This window comes from Lissotriton helveticus, chromosome 5_1 (assembly GCF_964261635.1).
Source record: "Lissotriton helveticus chromosome 5_1, aLisHel1.1, whole genome shotgun sequence".
NCBI lineage: Eukaryota > Metazoa > Chordata > Amphibia > Caudata > Salamandridae > Lissotriton > Lissotriton helveticus.
Genome location: NC_136065.1, coordinates 2,072,481,232 through 2,072,506,944, shown reverse-complemented (window position 1 = coordinate 2,072,506,944; position 25,713 = coordinate 2,072,481,232). Strand labels below are relative to the sequence as shown.

General features: G+C 48.7%; 1 protein-coding gene across 1 annotated transcript in view; it reads right to left on the bottom strand.

The window, feature by feature from the left end:
• LOC144756310 (lymphocyte antigen 6 complex locus protein G6d-like) overlaps positions 1 to 23,025 on the bottom strand; it is a 30,140-nt gene extending 7,115 nt beyond the window's left edge. Inside the window, exons 1-2 of the mRNA XM_078646006.1 lie at positions 22,826 to 23,025; positions 1,441 to 1,548 (exon numbers count right to left, since the gene is read on the bottom strand). Coding sequence (XP_078502132.1) covers positions 1,441 to 1,548; positions 22,826 to 22,880 — 163 coding nt within the window. The 5' untranslated portion in view covers positions 22,881 to 23,025. The remainder of the gene's footprint in view (positions 1 to 1,440; positions 1,549 to 22,825) is intronic.
• Between the last annotated feature and the right edge of the window lie 2,688 nt (positions 23,026 to 25,713).

Genomic DNA, 25,713 nt, shown 5'->3' with positions numbered 1-25,713 from the left:
TTGAGTCCTGATAGACTCCGAGATGAGAGTTCCAGCTATCTTGGGCAGAAATCTGATCATGAGAAGTAGTTTAACTTCTTTCTTGAAAGATGCTGTTGAAGGATTCAGTCTGGTTTCAGGGGGGAGAGAGTTCTAAATTCTCGGGCGATGCCAGAGAAGGCCGAAGACACTGGCAACATGGGCTGCGGGCCCTGGCACAGCCCAGGCCTCTATCCGACCCCCTCCAGCACCTCGGGGGGAGCAGCTAATTCACCCCAACACATCAAGGGAACATGCCCTGCACAATGGTCCTCACATTAAGCCTACATCCGCCTCCTATCACTTGCTTCTTACCTCTATCCACACCCATATATATGTACTTATATAGCACATATGTAGATACACAGGGCCTCATTTATGAGCCTGTGCGTCACTTTTACACCGCCGTTGCATCACTTTTTGTGACCCACCAGTGGCGTAAAAAATGTGCCTTGTTGCGCCATATTTACAAAGTGACGCATCTAGGTAGATGCGTCACTTTGTAAACCCCTGCGCCACATTATACCTGCGGCAGGTATAATGTATGCACGGGGGCGAATTGATGCAAGAAAGGGTCCTGGAAGTGACGCAGTGAAATCTATGAGATTTCCCTGCGCCACTTCTAGGACGCAAATGCGTCAATATCTTACTCCTGCCTCATGTCAGGCGTAAGACTGATGCAGGCCCTTTCACATGGGGCTTTCCCCACGTGAAAGGACACATTGCTGGAGTTGCGTCACTTTTGTGACACGCTCCAGCAATGCATCACTTTTGCTCTTATAGATGCGTCAGAAATACTGACGTATCTGTAACTCCTTGCGACATGATGCGTTATACATTAAATATGAGAAGTGACGCATCGCTGCTTTCGCGCAGCGATGTGTAATTTCTCATAAATGAGGCCCACAGTGTGTAGTATGCTTTTTATTACTGTTGTTTTGCGTGAGGAGGGTCCATGATTCACGAGCAGTAAAACCTCGAGCAAGTCATTTTGCCCCTCTCTTCACTCAACAATGTTAATAAAAAGCATATCATATTATGTTGATCGCCATATATGGTATTTTCAATGAAATGTAACCAAAACCAGGGTGCAAAGCGTTAAATTTGTGCTGCTAGCTTAAACCACAATGGTTTTGCCCTTGTTTCTAGACTGTTTCCACGAGTAAAGTAATTATAACATGCAATCTGTGAGACAGTAAACAAAGATTTTCTCATGTGAATGTCAAGCTACTATGGTGGTAAACAGGAATTTGACATTAGCACTGTAGTGATAAATGTGTGAATGTGAGTTTAATAGTATAGTTGACGTAAATAACATGTTATTGGGTCACATTTATTTTCACTTTTATGATACATATCACTTTAACGACATACACATGCAGAGATAAAGGATAAAGAACTGCTCTTAAGCTTTGGTATTACCTTTGTAAGTCTGTGATTTGCCGCAGACCTCGCCAGCTGCACAGGTCACATTTTTCCTGATTAAGTTGGTGCAGAATGCGTCACATTTGTAGCACTGCAGTCCTTCACCTGGGGCAGGAAGGAAGAAGAGAGTAGGAAAGAGTCAGAACAATGTCGTAGAGCTCCAACCTCCAAACCTAAAAATCCAGGACGGAGAGGTGGGGAGTTCTGGCAAGGAGCACCTCACGTGTCAGGCAGAAGTCTCGTACTTATTTTATGATGAGCCTTGCGGCTATCAAATGACTCCTTGTCACCAAGGACAATATGCTCTAGATCAGATCTTTTATGAACAACGCAAAGCATTCTGGTAAGTGTAGTCTTGCTTTTACCAACACCAGTGGGACTTAGGGCCAGATGTACGACCTTCAGTATTTGCAGCTCGCCATTGCATTTTTTTGCAACTCCTCGATTGTGAGTCGCAAACACTGATGTACAACAATGTCTGAGACACTGTATGCGGTTCCCAAATGGGTCGCAAAGGACCTGCCTCATTAATATTCGCGAGGCAAGTGCATTTTCCGACCCATTGGGAATGGACTATACTCACAGGGTTTGTGGCCTTTTCGAGTCAGTTCTGTGACTGATTTTTCAATAAAAAAAATAAAGAAAAACAGGATGCATTTAAAAAATAAAAATTTAATCTTTCAGTTTCATTTGTTAAGAGCAGACCACTGCCTGCTCTTCAAAAACATTTTCGCTGCCAATCAAAAAGCGAAAAGGGTCCCTTGGACAACCCTTTTCGTTTGCAAATGGCTTACAACCAATCTGAAATTTGTGGTAAATGTGATTGTTTTGCAACCACATTTGAGGTTGTATAACAATCTTACATCCCCCTGCGACTCGCTATTAGGAAGTGCCACCCTTGGCATGCCCCTTTCTAATAGTGACTCACAAAACCTATTTTGCAATTCAGTAACAGGTGGCCGACTCTGGTACATGCTTCAACCCTTTTTAGTGGTCGCAAACGGACCGATTCACCGCTTGCGACCTCCAAAAACGGTCGTACGTCTGGCCCCTAATGACAGATTGTAGTGGTTTGTGTAAGTAAAGCAGCAGATTAGAGCATTTACCTCTGGTCACGCGGAGGTATCTGGCTATCTTGTCTACAAATTACTTCTTTTAAAATCAATAAAATCATCAGCTTTTTTACTTTAATCAATATTAGCAAACCCTTTCGAGTGATGCATAAATGATGCAAAACGGAAGGACAGAAATAGGAAGAGACAGTTGCAAATGAAATTCCAATTCTTCGGAACTGCTGTTTCCGCTGCTAATGAGCCATTAATGTGACATCTTTGGACATTGGTTTTGAATGAATTGTTTGTTTCATGTGTGCAGCAGGTGCCTCAATGCCCTATTTTCCCCAGCTGAGCCTTGTGTGTTCTTGGTACGCGCACTGTGCGTCCAGATGTCTTCCGTCGCTGCCCCCTCCTTGTGCTCGCCTCCCCCGCTGCGGGGGAGGCGAGCACAAGGAGGGGGCAGCGAGGGCCCGCTCCAATGCCCCGCACTGAGCACCCTCCCCGCAGTATCCTATCAATTCTAAAACTTATAGACAGATGTCATCGAATTGCCTCCGAATGCCCCCTCCCCCCTTAGAACATCTGGACGTCCCCCCTAAGGTTCGGAAGATCCATCTCTCGGCCGTCCTCGTGCCCGCTGTAGTTGTAGCCTCTGGCTGCACCTCCGTGATCTGAGCGCCCCCGTGAGGCAAAGCACTGCGTGGCAGCTGTGTAGAGAAGTATACCCGTTCTAGCAGAGCGGAAGTTATCTCAGCACAGACCTCCCTGGCCCGGCGGCTCTGCCCGGATGTGAAAGGGCCGATAGCTCAACCTCTTTACCTACACAGAGCACAGATTTACCTCCGTGCAGCTGTCTTGAATAAGTAAGTATGGGGCCTATTATCAAGGACCGGTGTTAAAATTATCACTGTTTTATCGGCAGGAAACTGGCGATAATGGGCTTGATAATACGCCCTTGTTAACTCCCTTAGAAGTCCATGTTCTGATGTTAACATGGGCTTCTATGGGAATTAACAAGGGCGTTAAAATAGCGATAATTTTAAACCGGTCCTTGATAATATGTCCCTAGATTCTTTTGTGGATATGACAACACCCCAGCAGTACACATTAGGCCAGCCTCAAATGTATACCTATAACCAGCCACGGCCCATGGAGGGAGTTCCGGTGGGGCAGGGAAGGGGGCAGGGTGCTAAAAACTAAAATATGGATAATTGGAGGTAAGTAAACAATTTAATAAATACAATGAATTTCGTAGTGCGCCCTGCATCGCAAAATGGATGCAGCGCCCGCTACGAAATTTGTTTTATTAATTAAATTGTTTACTTACCTCCAATTATCTATATTCCTGTCTTTAGCACCCCCACCCTGACCCTCCCCCGCCCCGCCTTTCTGTCCCACCGGAACTCCCTCCACGGGCCACGGCTGCCTATAACAACCAGGCGGTATGCAACCTTCCCCCAGCACCAACTACAAAGGCGCAACAGCCAGTAAAAAAACAACAACACAACTTCCATACATACACCAAGCATTATCCTAATGTACCATGGAGCTGACCATCACTTAGTACTTTCACCTTATACGCTACACACACAGACAAAGCCATAGAACACGAGACAGGGCCACATGAGCATTGCCTTCTTGATAGACCACACAAACACACACACACATCCAACAAGGAACATCAGTCACAACTGCAAACCATCCTCCTTAAGACATGGCTGTTCACACAGGCATATGACTAACTCACTAGGACTCTTGCTACTCCTATATATATAGTGCCAAGAAACCAATCGGAGTACGTGTGCTCTACAAATAATGTTAACATAACAACATAACATAACACGCTCGAAAAGACACATAGTTTATTTACCACAAAACTTCAGCTGTCACCAAGAAGTGTCACAAAGACCCAACATAACATGTTAAACAAAACATTACACGCATGAGCACGCACACTGCAAAGACGTAGAGCACACTGGAGCGCCACTCGTTAAAGAAAACCACTTTGCTTATCCAATGTTTATCCTAAGTAAAAGACTGCGTTTTGATTGTAAACATTGCATTCACTGAACTGTCATCCTCTCTCTCACAGTGCAACCAAACAGCTGCCACTAATTAGACATAGCACCACACATGTGCACAACATGGCACCGGAATGTTTTGTTGTCAGTGATCACGATGCTGACATCAACTGGCAATGATAAAAAACAAATATGATCTCCAAGGCTCCCTTTATTCTCTTCTTTTTGGTCGCCCAACCTTCGTGTGCCGACCTCACAAACTGCCCAAAAGTGTCCCCACATCATCACCCAAAGTGCCACCGACAGACATTGTCATTATACACATGCAACACAGTTCTGATGCCACAAGGTCGGCTGCCACCGAACTACCTACAACACGTACTGTTCAATATGCACATCATAATAATAAAAAATGGGGGTAGATGGAGGTAATGGTTGGGTTCACCCTCCAAGGTACATATAGTTCAAAAGAAATCTGTAATTGTCAGATCAAAAACCTAACCAAATGGATGAGGATTCCGCTGAATGTACGTAAAAGGCCCCTATCTTAAGAAAAGAGGAATTCTTTTCTTGAGTCCCCTCACTCGCCCAGGGTTGCCCCTAAGTGACATGCTTCATCATTGGGGCCATCCCAAACAGCTGCTGTTTGGGGCGTGCTGCAACTTGAGAAACTACGTAGAAGCACTTTAGTGAAAAAATGTGTAGTGCAGTGTTGTGGAGTAGGAAAGTGATGCTAAAAATGCCTAGCTAGTGAGCTAATATTTTATTCTTGCTCCTAGTTGGTATGAATAAAATGGGGTTAATATTAGGGAGAAATATAACTATTATGTGTATAGGGTCCCTAGTATTTGGTCGACATGTTTCGAGGTATCCCCTAAACCTCTTCTTCAGGGTCACATGTGGACCAGCCCCGTGTGAGCCACTCCTAGTGAGCAACTAGGAGCAAGAATAAAATATTATTTCTCTAGCTAGGTATTTTTTCAGCATCACTTTTCCATTCCACAACACTGCACTACACATTTTTTCACAAAAGTACGTAGTTTCGCAAGTTACAGCATGCTCCAAACAGAAGCTGTTTGGGATGGCCCGAATGATGAAGCATGTCACCTAGGGGCAACCCTGGGTGAGTGAGAGGACGCAAGAAAAGAATTCCTCTTTTCTTAAGATAGGAGGGGCCTTTTTCGCACATTCAGCAGAATACCCATTTAATCAGTTAGGTTTTTGATCTGACAATTACAGATTTGTTTTGAACAATATGCACATCACTCACGAAAGATACATGTATGATTCACCCTGCCTCAGCAGAACCTGTCTGCGCGAGCTCCTGGCACGCCAATATACACAAAATGGGGCCAATATCATTGGCAGTATCGGATCGGCAGCACATTCCAGCCGCCATCTTGGAACGGGTTAGAACATGTTACCTTAAACAGACTACACTCTCCCAAGCACACCATTGCATCTCAGCGGTACATGTGGCGATGCCGGTCTAAAGAACACTCTACTCGACCCGGCCAAACGATAGCCTTTGACCCCAGTGTGGAATGAAATAAACGTATCCTTTGGCACGTGCAACCATGCACCCAGTGCCCCAGAAAGCTCCCGTCTCACCTTTTATTTTTCACACTAACCAATATAAAAAATCATTACATAAAAGACTGGACAAACAAAACTTTACTAACACAACGCATCGGTCAAAATACCACAACTGTGTGGAAAGGATAGTGCGATTCTAAAGAACTACAGTGTCCCACTAATGGTAGAAGGGTGCCATACAACGGATAGTAACATAACTAGTCAAGGCATGGACTTAGGTTTCAGGGCGCCATGCGATGTCCAGAACAACTTAAATATACCTTAAAAACCTCATCACTGCTTGACCTTGCTCCATTCTGTACTTGTACACATTGAGACCTGAATGTCTCAGAACACAGTATTCTAGTAGGGTGACATACTCAAAACTTCAAAATGTACTATAATTCCTCACTCAGCATTCAGTGAAATTCAGGAGAGAATAAGATAATCAATAACTCTCTTTCGATTCACAAATTAGAGTCGTTATACTAAAAAAAAATAGGAATCAGCCTGGCCAACACGTTTCGTTCCTTACAGAAACTTCTTCAGGTCAAAATCTGTCATGAAAAGGCCAAAACATGCATCACATGTTAGTTCCTAGGAATGGAATGGAATGGAATGGAAGCGGATTTATAAAGCGCGTGGCTACCCGAGAGCGTCCCAGCGCTGGAGAGCAGAGAGTACTGTGGGAAAGATGGTGTTTTGGGATTCCTAGGGGAAGAGGAAGGTTTTAAGGAGCTTACGAAACTTCAGGTGACTGGGTTCAATTCGGATCTTAAGAGGAAGGGCATTCCACAGAGTAGCTGCGTTGATGGAGAAACAGCGTCCTCCTGTGCGAGCCCTCTTCACTCTGGGAACATTGGCAATGTTCCTAGATATTTTAAAGAATCAAAAAATCTTCATCATTCCATTGAGTCTCATCAACATTTGTCGCTTTTCTAGAGGTGAGATCAAGTGTAGGAACCTCTGGATTAGATGAGTTTACTGCAAAGGATTAAACCCGAGATGCCAACAATTGGTTGTAAGCTAAATCAGCAATGTGTACATTCAGAAAAATGTGATTGGGCATCCCCTTGTACAACCTCCTTCCAATCAAAACTGCTCTACACTCCACTTATCCCATTTTTAAATAAATTCAGTAATGTCACTGCAAGACTCATGTAGTCACATTGGCTTGTCAGTGAGTCTAGAATGACATTTAAGAGATCTAGCCGTTCCTACGCGCCTGCGGCCGAATCGGCACGCAACCTTCATTTCATAAGATTTATCCAGCTTAAGAGTGCTCAGTAGGTTGAGCGCTTACTGTAAAGATCTCCATCGTGTAAACTTAAAGAAGGTAGTTTGACCCCAGTGGAATGTAGAGTAGGGCTGCTGATGGCTTGAACCCCTAGAGAGATGCAGGCCACCTGCTCTCTGGAATCCTGGAGGGTAGCGCAGTGGGTCGACGCTTACAATATTCATCACGATTGCGTGGACTTAGTTTGATTAAAGTTGGATCGCTTTATGGGTTCTGCCAATGTTGTGGAGGCCAGTCTGCAGGAAATCGTTTTAAATTCCAGTCCAGCTGACTCAGCCTTTCATCATTACCCAGCCTATAAAATAAGCCTTTGAATTGAGAAATAAGCAGCCGCCTCTATTGAAATAATCCGTTTTAATGAACACCCTTTCCCAGGGTTTCACATTGTCGCTGTTCCAGCGCTTCTCTTCTCCATGGCTCGCCTCCATCTGTTTATTCACCAGGCGTTGTTTGCTCTTTGTTTTTTGTAATGATGTTTCATTTGGCCTCTTAGTAGTCACATGCCTCTGGCGCGAGCCGAACAGGTGAAACTCCTCTCTGGCCGGGCCCCACCCTAGGGCGGCTCGGCGTCTCACGTGCACAGGCCTAGGGCAGGAGTAAAAGTGGGGGTGTGGGGCGGTGGTGGGAACCGGGGAACCGAGCAGGGGCTAAAAGACGTTCCCAAATGTGAGCTCTGTGAAGAGAGACTGCAAGGTGCATGTGGCGTAACGTAGCATGATAGCCCCCCACTCCACCCCCCGCCCCCCCCCACTCACCCCCAGAATGTGATGAGGAGCCCCTGAGCCTATAATATCTCACGGATGTCCCTTGACCTTGTACTGGCTAGGGTCTCCCTGAAGGGCTGGAAGCCCCCCTGTGCCCTAGGGCAATCTGCCACATGTTGGTACTTCATTTAGTACTTGGTTTTCTTTGCATTCTGGTACATGCAGTCCTGAAAGGGCTACATGTACTACATCTCTAGTTAATTGAGAATGGTGGGACTCTCGATTAACTTGAGTGTTGCCTTTCAAGTGTACACATGCAGAAGTACAAGTATCAGACCGCAAAGTAAGGAGAGTCCCAAAACCAGGACTGGCTGACATCGCCCACATGACATGGAAACTTCAGAGCTCGATAACTGGAGCAAGTAGAGCCACACATTCACTCTTTGGCGAGATCGGAGCTCATTCAGAACAGTGCTCACACGCTGGATTGTCTGATGCAACCGCATGTGGAGAAGTGTGGCTCCATGGTTAGAGCGGCAGACCCTGATGCAGAGGTCTAGCCCGGGACCAGGGTTCAATTCCCGCCTCGGCAGGTCTTGGGCTCAATTTCCTTGGACCTGATAATTCTCGCCTCGGTGCCTATTCCAATCATGGAGTCCCACTCTGCAACTCTGGGCAATAGCTTGCTTAATCTCCACAACGGCCCCCACAACGCTAAGGATGCCTGGCCTCCACCTTGGGGGTGCCCAGGAGTAGACACCTCACAGGGAAAGCCAGGATGGGTTCCACAGCGGTATTCTACAAGCGCCTTGAGACCCTTGTGGGTGAGTAGTGCGCTATACAAATATCAATTTACATTTACATCTAAGGGGTGAGCGAGAGGGAATGAATGAGTCTGCTGTGGCAACAGCGACTGGTTCACGTGCATTACTCCTGTGGGACTTTACTCCACTTAAACGACCTTTTAGCCAACGACTCAAGAGATCCGTGCGACTGGTATTTTAAGTGCATTATTACTAATTTTATATTTATATTGTGCATAATTAATTACAAGCGTTACATGTACTAATTCATATAAGCCACAAGCGAGTACAAGGTACATCTCCAATTACAGGCAATTCATCTATTAAAAAACAATACTTCTGATGTTAAAAAATACTTGCTGTGTAAAAACCACTACAATCACAGGGGATGCCAGACTCTTAAGAGCACAAGTCACGGCAAAAACTGTGCTGCCCTGCTTCTAGGCGCCTGGAAAAGTGCTATAGAAAGTTCTATAGGAAGCTCCGTGAACACTTATATAAGGGGTTCTATCTGTAGGTTTATAGTGATATACAGATGTTAAATGTCGTATACTTGTAAAGCGCACAGCTGCCCCAGCAAAGGGGCGTCCCGGCGCAGTATACCACTGGGGAACCCGTCCTGGCTTTCCCTGTGGGATGGTCCCTACTGGGAATCCCCATGGTGGCGCCAGGCATCCCTGGGGTCTGTTGTGGAGATTAGGCAATCTAATGCCCAGAGTTGACGAGTGCGACCCCTGGTTAGAGTAGGCACCGAGGCGAGAATTGTCGAGTTCGCTGACCCTGGTCCAGGACCCCGCCGCGTCGGGAATTGAACCCTGGTCCCGGGCAGCCTTCTGCTCCCAAGTCTGCCGCCTCTAACCAGTGAGCCACACCACTCCACAAATAATATACCATAGATAATATACCAATCTGACTCTGACCCAGCCCTGTAGGCTTCCAGCATTACCATTTTAATGAGAAATCACCCAATGTCCTCCTCTTTCCTTGGACTTAGTTCAACAATTATTGGTCCTGATCCTACTCTCGCTATAGACATAAGACTATTATGTCAGGAAGCAAATGAAAAAATAAAACAAAACATTGCTTTCCCACCATGAGTTTAAAACGAAAATAAAATGCCTACCTCGGGTTTAAAAAAACAGAACAATCATTGGCAAAGCCAATAAGTCTCGGTCTGGAAGATTATTGGCTTTGCCACTTGGTTGGCCACCGTGAATATGTACACATGCGCGGCAGCATCCTTGAATGGATGTTGGTACAATTTAAGCAGCACTAGTCAAAGATGGCTGTAGTGGGTGTGCGTGAATCCACGGCGGCCATCTTTGAATGTATGACAGATAAATATACATTTCAAGGTAGCAGAGAGGCTGGGAGAGAAAATAGCTCTGTGCACTTGTGTACAAGAAGTGACGTATGATAGACCACTGCCCCGGTGGTGCGATGTGACCTCACCTGTTGCCCATTGCAACACACACCTGCTTTGTGGCAGGGTGCAACAGGCCAGGTCACATCACCCTGGCTTAGCAGACCCTAGGACTAGAGTTTTCAAAGGAAGTGACGGTGTCCATAAGCCGCGGTGTTACAGAGATGCCTCTCACCCCACCACACTGGCCATCTGTGCCTCTAAAAAGAGTTATATAAAAAAACTGCAAGCTCCTGAACTCAAGGAGGGAAACAATGGTCCGAGGCAACTGTCTGAGCACAAACCCGGGCTGTCCCCATGAATCCAGTTCAGGTTTTCACTTTAAAAGGCAGTGTCTCCAAGAGGGGTTTTGTTTCAACATGCACACAATGATAGTAACGCAATGTAAAAGGTTTGGCGCTCGAGATCCGGCTGAGACCAGATTACACAATAAGTCCTGGCACGCTCAGTCCTGTTGGCTGAAGACTCAGGACTGGTTAAACATCATTCTGTGGACCTGGGCCAGTTGGCAGTTCCCCTATGGGAGGAGATGGTACCTCCCTAAAATGGAGGAGGAAAGAGCAGAATTCAAAATGGCGCAAGATTCCGTGCTGATGAAGACCAGCAACGTGGATGGGTTTGCCAACTGCCGAGCATTTAAACAGATGTTTCAGATACCCGCCCATGCCCAGAATGCCTTGGTACGGCTGGAATTCGGGTTAAATAAGCAAACTTACAAACATTGGGCATTGATCATTCAGTGCTACAGAGGGGCACGTGCAGCCCCTCCAAATACCATGAAAGCCATTTTAAAGTAAATTTTCACAAAAGGATAACATTCCTGGGCCGACGTCTAACTTACTGCCTACACTGAACTGCACCTTGACCTGTCTGACTGGCAGGCCAGGAGGGGCGGCCATCGGGCGAGCGCCGAGCCCACGTGGGACCAAGACACCACGCGCGGCCACCAGAAGCGCGAGCAGCCCCCCGCCACTCCCCCCAAGCCAGGCAGGGGGGAGAGGCCCAGGAATCCAGAAAAGAAACCGCAAAGTAAGTCCAGCGCGGGAGCGTCTTCAAGCTCCTCGCGCTTTCAATCCAACTGTCAGACCGACAGAAAAAAAGAACAGAGGGAATGCTGGGACCTGTACCCTTTTGTACTCCCGACGGGAGGGGGGGAAAGGGTGGGGGTAGGTCCAGCATTCCTTCTTTTCTTTTTCTGTCAGGAGATGGATCCATCTCATTAGTTGTGAAGGTCTTGAGGACGGAGGGACCTGGGGGTAATAGAGTTCTCCAGCAGCAATATCGGGCTCTTAGCTAGCTCCTACAAGGAAACATTGAGCCAGCCATGTCTTGACTCAGCCCTGAACAAATCAATTTTAAAGAAAATTCTATCAGTCAGACAAATGGTACTGCCAATAAAATACATAAATATTCACTGGAAATCACTAGAGTCGGTCACCACCTGCAGACTGTGTCATCAGTACGAGAAATCTATGGCTCACCTGGTTTGCATCTGCCCCGATTGAACCACGCATGCAGCACTTTACTAAATCCCCTTCTCTTAAAATATGGCACTCGCACCTGTTCAGACGCAATGAAACTTCTTTTTAATATGGAGATTCCAATGGAACTGGCCAGACTAGCGAAATTTGCACGCCAGCTTAACAGCAGATCACAGTTTTAAACTAGTGGAACATACATCACATTTTTACGATCTCTTAATCTCATGCTTTGTAATTGCTTGAATTTTCAAATGAAATGATACAGTGGTGTTTTATCAATGATCGAAGAAGGTGCATGGATGGACACATAACGTCCAGTCTTTTGTAACAATTTTAATTAATTGAAACAATAAAATGCATTCATTCATTCAGATTGATCAGCAGAGAAGAGAAACTGGGCAGGCAAGAGTGGGCAAGCAAAAGACAATCAGCTTGTTTAGGATGAGCTGAGGGCAAGATGCCACCCAGTCAATGGAGGAAGAGAGGATAATTTATGTAGGTTTATCATGGACTTAAAAAAGGAGGAGGGGAAGTAACCTGACAGCCCAGTGGCAAAAACTATCAGTGAGAGGAAGAGGGTGAAAAGAGAAAATGGGGAACCAAAGCCAGAGACTTGAGGGACTCCACGGTGTAAGGAGAAAGAGTCTGGAGTGTCCACTCGAGACAAAGAAAACAAAGCCTAGGGCAGTGCGAGAAAAAGCACAGGCGGGTCTAGGAGTGCAACAGACCAGGACACAAAGCATCAAAGATCCCCATCTTAATCACAAGAGAAGATAATTTAGAGATTGGGGATGGAGAGACCAACATTAAACCCGGGACATAGCCAATGTGACCCTGAGGGTGCCACCTAGGCCTGGGAGTGAAGGTGAGATGGGTAAGGAAGGACCAACCTTTATTGTAAGCAAGAGTGCCACTGGTGAGAAGGCTGGAGGGTAAGACTAATTGCCCTAAGCGTACATGACTAGCAAAAAGTGGGGGCATGGGGTCTAAGGAATATCTTTGGAGAACACATAGACTTAGGAAGATTTATCTCAAGGAGAACCAAGGCACAGCCAGGTGCAACTGGGTGGAGGGGACATTATTGTAAAAGGCGAACCATTGTCCCCGGAAGTGCTTCTTTCTGATCCCTAAGAGTTTCCAGGTCAGAGCAGAGTTCTCTCCAGGGACTTAGACGGTGGTGTTTACTTCCTCCTCAGTCTTACAAACCCTGTCCTTGATGCTCTCATGCTGAGGCGCCATCGAAGGACATGTTCCCAAGTCTGAGAAGATGTCTGAGGCCAAGTGGCATCCACTATGGGATGACAGTTCAAGGGTGATCTATTTTTGTCTCAAACAACTTAAAGTGGACACGATAGTCAGGGCTTTAGATGGGATGATAAAACTGGGGGGTCTCTTAAAAGGGGCGTTGCCAATGTAATTAAGGGCGTGACTTAAAAACACCTAAGCTAAAAATTTCTGCTCAGCATAGCGCGGCCCGACTTGTATTTTGCTGTTTCTGTCATTGCATCCAGATATATGATACAACAAGTAACATCATACCTACAACAAGTCGAGACTATTGGCTTTGTCAATGGTTGCTAGTTGCATAAAATAAATAAGCAGCAACTATGGCTTGTATATAATATTGAAAAAGGTTCCACTTATAGCCCAGGTGACATCACAGCAATGTTGCTGCTCCTGAGTTTCAAAAGGAGAAGGTTAAATCCGGAGAGAAAATGACTCTCTTTAAAGGATTTCCCTTCCCCTACAATGCTCACCTGGCATGACGTCATGCCGTAACTTCTCCACTAGTGGGAAGTGAGCAGTGTGAGCATGGGCACATCCATGTGTCTGCTGTCACTGCAGTACAAAAAAACCCAGACCGCCTGTGCCAGGGCATAAAACGGAGCCCGATAGAGACCCGTTTCGAGGCCTTTTTAAAAAAACCTGCTGGTGCTCAGCACCGGTGCGACCAGGCGCACTTAAATCCCTGACAATAGTTCAACTCTAATGTGCAAGTCAATTTACAAACAACTACAGATCTGTATTATTCACAAGAATTACAGAACGTTTGCAAGACGAAAAAGTATGTACTCTCCCACCCTCCCTACTCCAAACACATGTAGTGCTGGGTTTCGCGTGCCCACGTCCTTCTTCCATTGATACAACACAAAGTGTTGTGTATGGGAGCAGACTGCATTCCTCTAGAAGAAATATCCTTTGGTCTCGGCCCAAGAATAAGGGTTTGTGAGGGGAACCCAGGGAACATAGAGCCACCATGTGCATGTGGGTGGTCATCAGTGGAGTGACAAAGCCATCTCTGCACTCCTTGTCAGTCACAACTTTGCATATAAGACTGGGTGTGTGCATGCAGCTTTTATAGTATAAATCTGGTTGCAAAGTAACAGCGCTGTACACAGTGGGGTTGTACAGCCGGTCCAGTTTCATGCAGTGTGCAGAAGCATGCAGGCAGGGCCAGCTCGACCAAGGGAGTCAAGGCGCTGCGCTTCGTGTACCACTTGGTCAGTTTGTGCATCGGTACCCCTGGCTTTTGTTGGGCATAGGAATGCCTACAAGCCTATGGGATACAGGGCATATTTTTTATTTTTGTTACTGTTACTATAATCATCAGTACTATTTTGCTTTTCAACCTAGGAGAAAAGAAGTGCACAGTACCATCGCAAGAACGATAACAGCAAATTGTTTGGGAGGGGGTGAGTTTTATATAGCGCAAACTCAATCCAAAGGTATCAGAGGCTTTACATGAGCACCAGTTGCGATACAGACGGACACATTCATTTTGTTCGACACGGAGAGATTAAGGGCCTGATTCCGATGAGGGTTGGAAAGCTTCCCGACTGAATTGGTTTGGAAATGGTTTCCAACCCACTCGGATTGGGAGAGTCCAACCGACGGAGTACAATACATCCGGATGCTTCCAGATACGATTTGGTTGGACTCCCATTGACTTCAATGGGAGCATATGTTCCTAACTGCATCATAATTGGGCCCTGGGTCGGTTCCGATCCGATTTGGAAGGAGCAAATGCCACTAGGGGGCCTTCCTAACCGCATCAGAATCAGGCTCTAGGTGGGAATGCTTTCCTAACTGCATCAGAATCAGGCCCTAAGGGATTTGCCCAGAATCACAGTGTGTTGAGTGTCCCTGCCAAGACTCGATCCCGTTTCCCTGCTTCGAGGTCGACCGCTCTACCTGTAACTACTGTTTTTTAAATGTTGTATCTTACGTTTACCATAAATAATGAAACATTCCATATTGCAGTGTAAAATAACTGCTTTCAATAAGGGCTACTAGCCAGCCCTGCCTTGAAACACATAAAAACGGGCCTCCCTCTGCTTTCCGTCAGACTTCCCTGAAAACCAGGAAGTACAATTTATTTTCCCAGAAATCTGCTGGCAGGAGAACTGGTTCAAGGCGGCTTCCTTTTCAAGTGCCTCTCCATGCAGTTGCAGACAAAGCTTTTATGTGGGGTGATGCTCTTCACAGCAGGGTAGTCTCCAGCCTGGAGCACCCACAACAGAGACACAAATAGGTGTGTACTATCTGCTCCTGGCTATGAACACCCACAAAGGCTGTGATCAGGAAAGAGACAAAAGGCTGGTTTTACATAGAAGGCCCTTCTCACTTTGAACAGAGCCTGCAGCTCCCTCACCCCACCATCCACCAGGTGGCAGTGCCACAGGAAGGACCTAATCGAATTTCTATAAGAGCCATGTCTCTTTTGTCCTCACTTCACTGTCTAGGTCTCCTCCCTCCTGCATCACTTGCACGGTCTGAGAAAAACAACATGCTCCTCCATTTTGTGCACAGCAGGAGGCCAGGACTTTCAAAATGGATCCCACAGGCCTCCTTCACTCTGCTTCACTTATACATACAATGCATAATGTGCATAATGCAGCTGCTAGGCTTATTTACAGACTGCCAAATTGCTCATCAGCTACATCTCTCCTCCGCGAGCTTCACTGCCTGAGGGTGGAGAAACACTTCAAAGCATTACGCTATGTCTACAAAGCAAGGGCAAAAGTTGCCCCCCCCCCCCCACTGTATCACTGGTCTGATAAATCTTTATCAACCAGCTTGGTATCTGCGTTCTAGCAATCGCTCCTTGTTCCCAGGATCAAATTGTGCCACATGGGTTCCTCTGCCCTAAGCTTTGGAACACTTTACCAAAACACCTGAGATGCTGTACTTGACCGCCCACCTTTCAATGACAATTAAAGACTTGACTGTTCTGAACCAACTGGGCCTATGGGACCTTACCTGTTGCTAAGAAGCACTGGGAAACCCTGAGTGGGTAGCTGTCGCGCTATGTAAGTGTCTTACATACTACAATGACAACACACACAAACATTCACAACATACACCTGGACAGCTTTAGGTGATTAAAGAGGGTTTAATATCTCTGGGCATTGGTGATACGCTCCGAGTCAGGACCAAGTAACTCAAGTTTACTGAGCAAGTGAAATAAGCCTTTGATTACAGAACAGTGGGTGAAGATCTTTAAATGAGGCCTTTTCTTTTTTCTGTGCCCACTCTCATTGTGCAGTGTGTAGACCCTGTGCCAAGGTTGGGATACCACAGACCATATTTAAAAGGCCTGCCCTAGGCTTGGCACACAGCAGGCTCAGCCTCTTCATGTTTAAATAATGTGTACACTCACACTCAGATGTTTAAGCTGTCTGCCCCGGATAAGGAGCACTATGTATAAAGTTGTTTCTTTCTACAGCTTACATTCTTCGATTGCTTGCTATCACAGCAAGCCTCCTCCCATTATACGCCTAAAGCCCTGCATGAAAAGCTGACCTTGTCTCACATCTGCTTGATTCCTCTCCTTTCTTTAGAGTGACCCTCTTCTCTGGATCCTCATCCTCTGCCCGCTTTGTATTTCCGAGTATAGTCTCCTCCCAGTCTCATGCCTGGCTGCCTCAATCCTCTTATTGTAATTCTGGGACAATACAGCGTACCCCGTGTGCCCGGCATGTAAATATAACCTAGAGGATGAACTCCATGTCCTTTTTTTTTGCCCTGCCTATCCGACCATAAGGAAACGCTGGTTGACACCACTTTGCACAAATTTAGGTTTTAGTCAATGCGCTCAAGCACGTAGGGTCTTAAAGTATGACACCCACCCCTCAATTGTTTTTGCTGTTTCGCGATTCCTAATTGGTATGTGGCATAGACGGAGAAAATGTATGTAAAGACTATTTGTAAATACAATACTGTATTCAGTGTACATCTCGATAACTACCAAATGTTTAATTCGATATTAGATGTTTAACTCTTATCTGTAAATATGCTATTTATTGATTTATTCATTCTTCATGCAATGTACGTATTTTATCTGCACTTTTATGGTCCACAGTGACCAAAATAAAGTTATTGATGATGATGTAATTCTGAAATTTTAGGATACCTCATTTCATAGATCACAAGCTCTCCTCTTTAGAACCTCTTCCCTATAATCTGACATTACCTAATCTCCACCAGCTAATCTGTCTCACCAACCATTCACCGGAATCCTCATGCCCCCACTAATGATCACACCTGATTAGAATCAATATAATCTATAACAAAGTAACCAGAGAAAATACACACACTTCTTCTTGAGAGCACATGACTAATAACAATAACCAACAATAAACACTAAATTAACCTCTAACTTTTGGTTCCGGAGTAGCGTGCTACTCGCCGTAAAGTGCTACAGTGCCTCGTTGGGGGTAGTAAGCACTATATAAATAAAATTACAATACAATTGCAATAAAAGATATCGCATCCATTAGTAAACGTGCTCTCGTCGCCATGTCCTATATTTCTAAAAGAGTATTAGGTGTCTGAGGTACTTGTCTGCCAGCCGAATAAGGCGTATCGGAGAAAATCACCGGCCTCTGGCCGAGAGTTACCCCTTCCCTGAAAATATTACAAATTATTTTCCAATCAGAGTGCTTGGATAATTATTGATTGTGAGTGTCTGAGGCAGCTGGCAATCTGCTCTAATGTGTCAGTCGATGCCATACTATGACCGACCACAAGGAGGCGCTGCTTCCTTAGAGCAGACACCAGAGCAAATATTGAGGGTGAGACATCACAGAGGATCCTGTCTGGTTTAGAGCCACACCCTTAGAATAGGGATAGCACGGCCATGAGAGTAGGGACATGCACTAAGAGATCAATATGTGAAAAGTAGAACCACTGCTGAGAGTAGGTACAGCCCCTGAGACTTCAGTATGTGGATAGCACTGCCGTGAGAGTAGGGCCAGCCCCTGAGACTTCAGTATGTGGATAGCACTGCCGTGAGAGTAGGGCCAGCCCCTGAGAGTCCAGTATGTGGCTAGCAGAGACGTTGCTGATAGTAGGAACAGGCCTTGAGAGACCGGCATGTCGCTAGCTCAGCCATGAGAGTAGGGATAGGCCCTGAGAGATCTGATCGCACAGCCGTTGCTGAGGTTAGGTACATGAGATTTCTTTGAGAGGATAGGACAGCTGTGAAGGTAGGGACATACCCTGAGAGTTCAGTATAGAGATAGCACATCTGCTGCTGAAAGTAGGGACAGACCCTGAGAGTTCAGTATAGAGATAGCACATCTGCTGCTGAAAGTAGGGACATACCCTGAGAGTTCAGTATAGAGATAGCACATCTGCTGCTGAAAGTAGGGACAGACCCTGAGAGTTCAGTATAGAGATAGCACATCTGCTGCTGAAAGTAGGGACAGACCCTGAGAGTTCAGTATAGAGATAGCACATCTGCTGCTGAAAGTAGGGACAGACCCTGAGAGTTCAGTTAAGGGGATAGCACAGCCATTACTGAGAGTAGGGACAGAACCTGAGAGTTCACTATGTGGATAGCACTGCCGTGAAAGTAGCAACAGTCACTGAGAGTTCAGTATGTGGATAGCACAGTCCTGATAGTAGGGACAGGCGCTGAGAGTTCAGTATGTGGATAGCACAGTCATGATAGTAGGGACAGGCCCTGAGAGTTCAGTATGTGTATAGCACAGCCATGATAGTAGGGACAGGCTCTGAGAGTTCAGTATGTGGACAGCACAGTCATGATAGTAGGGACAGGCGCTGAGAGTTCAGTATGTGGATAGCACAGTCATGATAGTAGGGACAGGCCCTGAGAGTTCAGTGTGTGTACAGCACAGTCATGATAGTAGGGACAGGCGCTGAGAGTTCAGTATGTGGATAGCACAGTCATGATAGTAGGGACAGGCCCTGAGAGTTCAGTGTGTGTATAGCACAGTCATGATAGTAGGGACAGGCGCTGAGAGTTCAGTATGTGGATAGCACAGTCATGATAGTAGGGACAGGCCCTGAGAGTTCAGTGTGTGTATAGCACAGTCATGATAGTAGGGACAGGCGCTGAGAGTTCAGTATGTGGATAGCACAGTCATGATAGTAGGGACAGGCCCTGAGAGTTCAGTATTCGGATAGCACAGCCCTTACTGATAGGAGGGACAGGCCCTGAGAGTTCTGTATGTGGATAGCACTGCCCTTACTGATATTAGGGACAGGCCCCGAGAGTTCAGTTTGTGGATACCCCTGCCGTGAGAGTTGGGACAGTCACTGAGAGTTCAGTATGGAGATAGTACAGGGGAGCGCAAGGTCCTGACATTTCCCAGCTACAGAGATAGTGCTTCAAGCCTTGGTGTATATAGCAAAAGCACCTTGTAGCTTTCATTCAAGGTAGCGTTCATGTACACTAGTGGAAACACCCCTTTTTAAAGGGACAGGCATTCCTAAGGCAGAAACAGTGCAAGCGTCCCTCCCTCAGAGGACAGCTACAGCCAGGGCAGCAGTGCAAGCTTCCCTCCTTCAGAGGACAGGTACAGCCGGGGCAGCATTGCAAGCTTCCCTCCTTCGGAGGACAGGTATAGCCAGGACAGTAGTGCAAGCTTCCCTCCTTCAGAGGACAGGTACAGCCAGGGCAGCAGTGCAAGCTTCCCTTCCTTCAAAGGACAGGTACAGCCAGGGCAGTAGTGCAAGCTTCTCTCCTTCAGAGGACGGGCACAGCCAAGGCAGCAGTGCAAGCTTCCCCTCCTTCAGAGGACAGGCATGGCCTAGGCAGGAGAGCAGTGCAAGCTTCCCTCCTTCAGAGGACGGGTACAGCCAAGGTAGCCGTGCAAGCTTCCCTCCATCAGAGGACAGGCATGGCCTGGGCAGGAGAGCAGTGCGAGCTTCTCTCCTTCAGAGGACGGATACAGCCAAGGCAGCAGTGCAAGCTTCCCTCCTTCAGAGGACAGGTACAGCCGGGGCAGCAGTGCAAGCTTCCCTCCTTCAGAGGACGGGTACAGCCAAGGTAGCAGTGCAAGCTTCCCTCCATCAGAGGACAGGCATGGCCTGGGCAGTAGAGCAGTAGAAGCTTCCCTCCTTCAGAGGAGGGATACAACCAAGGCAGCAGTGCAAGCTTCACTCCTTCAGAGGACAGGTACAGCCGGGGCAGCAGTGCAAGCTTCCCTCCTTCAGAGGACGGGTACAGCCAAGGCAGCAGTGCAAGCTTCCCTCCATCAGAGGACAGGCATGGCCTGGGAAGGAGAGCAGTGCAAGCTTCTCTCCTTCAAAGAACAGGTACAACCGGGGCAGCAGCAGTGCAAGCTTCCCTCCTTCAGAGGACAGGTACAACTGGTGCGGCAGTGCAAGCTTCCCTCCTTCAGAGGACGGATACAGCCAAGGCAGCAGTGCAAGCTTCCCTCCTTCAGAGGACAGGTACAGCCAGGGCAGCAGCGCAAGCTTCCCTCCTTCAGAGGACAGGTACAGCCGGGGCAGCAGTGCAATCTTCCCTCCTTCAGAGGATGGGTACAGCCAAGGCAGCAGTGCAAGCTTCCCTCCATCAGAGGACAGGCATGGCCTGGGCAGGAGAGCAGTGCAAGCTTCCCTCCTTCAGAGGACAGGTACAGCCGGGGCAGCAGTGCAAGCTTCCCTCCTTCAGAGGACAGGTACAGCCGGGGCAGCAGTGCAAGCTTCCCTCCTTCAGAGGACGGGTACAGCCAAGGCAGCAGTGCAAACTTCCCTCCATCAGAGGACAGGCATGGCTGGGCAGGAGAGCAGTGCAAGCTTCTCTCCTTCAAAGAACAGGTACAGCCGGGGCAGCAGTGCAAGCTACCCTCCTTCAGAGGACAGGTACAGCCAGGGCAGCTGTGCAAGCTTCCCTCTTTCTCATTACAGGTATAGCTAGAGCAGCAGTGCAAGCTTCCCTCCTTCAGAGGACAGGTAGAGCCGGGGCAGCATTGCAAGCTTCCCTTCTTCAGAGGACAGGTACAGCCAGAGCAGCATTTCAAGCTTCCCTCCTTCAGAGGACTGGCACAGCCAGGGCACCAGTTTAAGCTTCCCTCCATCAGAGGACAGGTACAGCCAGGGCAGCAGTGCAAGCTTCCCTCCTTCAGAGGACAGGTAGAGCCGGGGCAGCATTGCAAGCTTCCCTCCTTCAGAGGACAAGTACAGCCGGGGCAGCATTGCAAGCTTCCCTCCATCAGAGGACAGGTACAGCCGGGGCAGCAGTGCAAGCTTCCCTCCTTCAGAGGACAGGTACAGCCAGGGCAGCAGTGCAAGCTTCCCTCCTTCAGAGGACAGGTAGAGCCGGGGCAGCATTGCAAGCTTCCCTCCTTCAGAGGACGGGTACAGCCAGAGCAGCATTTCAAGATTCCCTCCACCAGAGGACAGGTACAGCCAGGGCAGCATTTCAAGCTTCCCTCCTTCAGAGGACAGGTACAGCCAGGGCAGCATTTCAAGCTTCCCTCTATCAGAGGACAAGTACAGCCGGGGCAGCATTGCAAGCTTCCCTTCTTCAGAGGACAGGTACAGCCGGGGCAGCATTGCAAGCTTCCCTCCTTCAGAGGACAGGTACAGCCGGGGCAGCAGTGGAAGCTTCCCTCCTTCAGAGGACAGGTACAGCTGGGGCAGCAGTGCAAGCTTCCCTCTGTCAGAGGACAGGTACAGCCAGGGCAGCAGTGCAAGCTTCCCTCCTTCAGAGGACAGGTACAGCCAAGGCAGCAGTGCAAGCTTCCCTCCTTCAGAGGACAGGTACAGCCAAGGCAGCAGTGCAAGCGTCCCTCCTTCAGAGGACAGGTACAGCCAGGGCAGCATTGCAAGCTTCCCTTCTTCAGAGGACTGGTCCAGCTAGGGAAGCAGTGCAAGCTTCCCTCCTTCAAAGGACAGGTACAGCCGGGGCAACATTGCAAGCTTCCCTTCTTCAGAGGACTGGTCCAGCTAGGGAAGCAGTGGAAACTTTCCCCATAGAATGCACCCATCTTAGGCAGGCGCAGCATGTTTTTCTTCCTCACAGATCAAACACGGCATGGTAGTCGCGAGCAAGCTTCCCTTCCTCACAGAAGCAGAGCAATCTAAGCACCCATCACTCATAAGACAAGCACTGCTAAGGCATGAGTGACATGTAGGTTTCAATTTCAAACAGATCTCTGGAGCCGCTGCTTACCTGGCTAAGGGGGATGTCTAGGTGGATATTAGAGTCCTGACACCATTCTCACTGGGGTGACATTCTGTCAGCCTCCTGAACGTGCTGCTGCTGTCACTCAGAGGCCTGCTATTTGTGCTGAAGCTTTGTTATTCCACATACTTAGACGCAGCCTCGCTGGCCATTCTTACTTGGAGCAGCCAAGCAGCTTCGGACAGGAGCACTTGTGCCAACCTCTCTGGCAAGGTGTCTAGGCGCTGTGCGACCCCGGACTCAGTGCTGCACCTGTTCAGAGTGTGCCCACCCTCAAAACACCCTCAAACAGCTGCCCTCACGACATTCTTGCGCGTCACTGGTTGAGCCAGGGCACTGTGAAGGGTGTGCCGTATGTGCCAGCTCGGGGGCAGCAGCCTAAACTGGCATCGCTCTCGACTCCACCCTGGACTGACTCCCAGGGACCCCCCCCCCCCCCGCCCCCGCTCGGCCTACTGGCGGCCTCAGACACCAGAGGGCACCCTCCCCCACCCCTGAGGCCTTTCTGACAGGGCCACAGCCCCATACTCCAGTCCTGGGTGCCACCCCACTCTCGCCCACCCACAAGTACCCACGCCTTACCGAGGCAGACGCAGAGTGCTGCTACCAGGGCTGCTACCAGCTGCCACCTCGCCATGGCCTCTATGTCTTGGACAGAAGAAGGTCGGACGGGCTGGGTCAGAGTCAGGCGCCGCTGCTTGACCGGGTCTCGGCTGAGGGGCCTTGGGGAATGCTCCGGCTGGACAGGGACGGTAGGTATCCTCCACACAGCGCTTCTCCAGATGTTCGAGGCGCTCACCCCGCACAGCGCTTTTATAGCCGTTCCCACCCTCCTACCGCCCAAGGGCTGGGCGGCAGGGGCCGCCCCACAAATCTGACGTTTGGGAATTTGTTCAGGATGGGGGAGGCGTCGGGAACGCTGGAGCCCCGAGGGATGCGAGGCCCAGGTGAGTCGCGTCAGCTCACACAGTGCGTCACTGGACGCCTCCGGCCTTCCTCTTCGCTGCTTTCAGCTGGGGGTGGGGAGAGAGAAAGAAATAGTCAATAGAGTAACCGAGAGGGAAAGAGAGTCAGGTGCGTCGTCTCAGCTCACACAATGTGTCAGTGGACACTGCTCCAGGGCCTTCAGAAGAACAGTGAGAGAAAGAGACAGCGAGACAGCGAGTGAGAGAAACAGAGATGGGGCGTATGGGAGGGATAAAGAGAGAGCGACAGAGAGAAGCAGGCAAGGTGTCTCGTCTCACACACTCTGTCGTGGGACCCCTTCCACATGCATCTGCAGGGCCTTCAGCTGTGTGGTCAGTGAGAGAAGAGACTCACGGGGTGGGAGAGACAGAGAGAGAGAGCGACAGGGTAGACAGGCAAGCCATCACACACAGTGCGTCTCTGGACATCTCCCACCTAGACTCCAAGGTCTTCACCAGCTGTGCCTGTCAGGGAGAGAGAAGTGACACACGGGGTGGAGGAGACAGAGAGACACAGACAGGGTAGACAGGTGAGCCATCACACACAGTGCGTCTCGGGACATCTCCCACCTAGACTCCAAGGTCTTCACCAGCTGTGCCTGTCAGGGAGAGAGAAGTGACACACGGGGTGGGATAGAGACAGGGAGAGAGATATAGGGTAGACAGGTGAGCCATCACACACAGTGCGTCTCTGGACATCTCCCACCTAGACTCCAAGGTCTTCACCAGCTGTGCCTGTCAGGGAGAGAGGAGTGGCACACGGGGTGGGGGAGAGACAGAGAGAGAGAGAGCGAGAGAGGGTAGACAGGTGAGCCATCTCACACAGTGCGTCTCTGGACATCTCCCACCTAGACTCCAAGATCTTCACCAGCTGTGCCTGTCAGGAAAAGAGAAGTAACACACGGGGTGGGGGAGACATAGAGAGACACAGACAGGGTAGACAGGTGAGCCATCTCACACAGTGCATCACTGGCCATCACCAGCGGTGCCTGTCAGGGAGAGAGAAGTGACACACGGGGTGGGAGAGACAGAGAGACACAGACAGGGTAGACAGGGGAGCCATCTCGCACAATGTATCACTGGCCATCATCAGCTGTCCATGTCAGGGAGAGAGAAGAGACACACGGGGGGTGGGGGAGACAGAGAGACACAGACAGGGTAGACAGGTGAGCCATCACAAGCAGTGTGTCTCTGGACATCTCTCACCTAGACTCCAAGGCCTTCACCAGCTGTGCCTGTCAGGGGGAGAGAAGTGACACACTAGGTGGGGGAGAGACACAGAGAGAGAGAGAGAGTAGACAGGTGAGCTATCTCACACAGTATGTCTCTGGACAACTCTCACCTAGACTCCAAGGCCTTCAACAGCTGTGCCTGTCAGGGAGAGAGAAGTGACACACGGGGTGGGGGAGAGACCGAGAGAGAGAGAGGGTAGACAGGTGAGCCATCTCACACAGTATGTCTCTGGACATCTCTCACCTAGACTCCAAGGCCTTCACCAGCTGTGCCTGTCAGGGAGAGAGAAGTGACACACGGGGTGGGGGAGAGACAGAGAGAGAGAGAGAAAGAGAGAGAGAGAGAGAGAGAGAGAGGGTAGACAGGTGAGCTATCTCACACAGTATGTCTCTGGACATCTCTCACCTAGACTCCAAGGCCTTCAACAGCTGTGCCTGTCAGGGGTAGCTGGGAGAGTTTGAACATGACGAGAAGAGGAAAAGCGAGAGAGCAAGGCCGTGGGGTGGGAGGGTAGCGTGGGGGTTACAGAGACAGACAGGGAAAGGGAGCTAAAGTGGGAGGTAAAAAGCGGGACGCGGATAGAGAGATGCGAGGAAGACAAGTGTGTGTGTAAATGTGAGCGCGTTGGAGAGTGTTTGTGAAGGTGAGTGTGTGAGAGAGAGGTGCCCGGGCGCAGAGGAAGGAAGTCTGTGTGAAGGGTAGAACTTTTGGCACTGTTGTGGGTTTTCCTGTCCAAGAACGACACAGATTCCAAGACTTATATTTTTCGACTTTAATGGAGCATAGAAACCCTGCTCCTGAACAGCCAGACACCAACAGCCTCCATTGACTACAACTGACATGGAACCCCCCCATGTCACATTCCACAGAAGACTGGACACACCAGGTGAAGGGTGAAGAAAGAATAAGTCACATCAGAACACATCCCCCTTCTTTCATTACAATAAATATATATGAACCCACATACAGCAGCAGTGGGGGTCACAAAGTGGGCAGACAGAACAAACAGGAACACAAGAGGGACCCCACACATGAGACACCACCCAAGGACACAACGAGGAAACACACCAACTACTTCCCCAGGTGGCTGATCAGCCACAGACATTATCATCAAGCCATCTGGGAGGCCTACCACACCCTCTTCCTCTACCACCAGACCGACTTTCCCTTTGACCATCCACACCCTCTGTAATGTGCATCACCAACTTTGCTAGCGACATCTCCTCAACATTCTCACTCCCATGATCCCGTGTTGAAGTCACCTGGAACTCT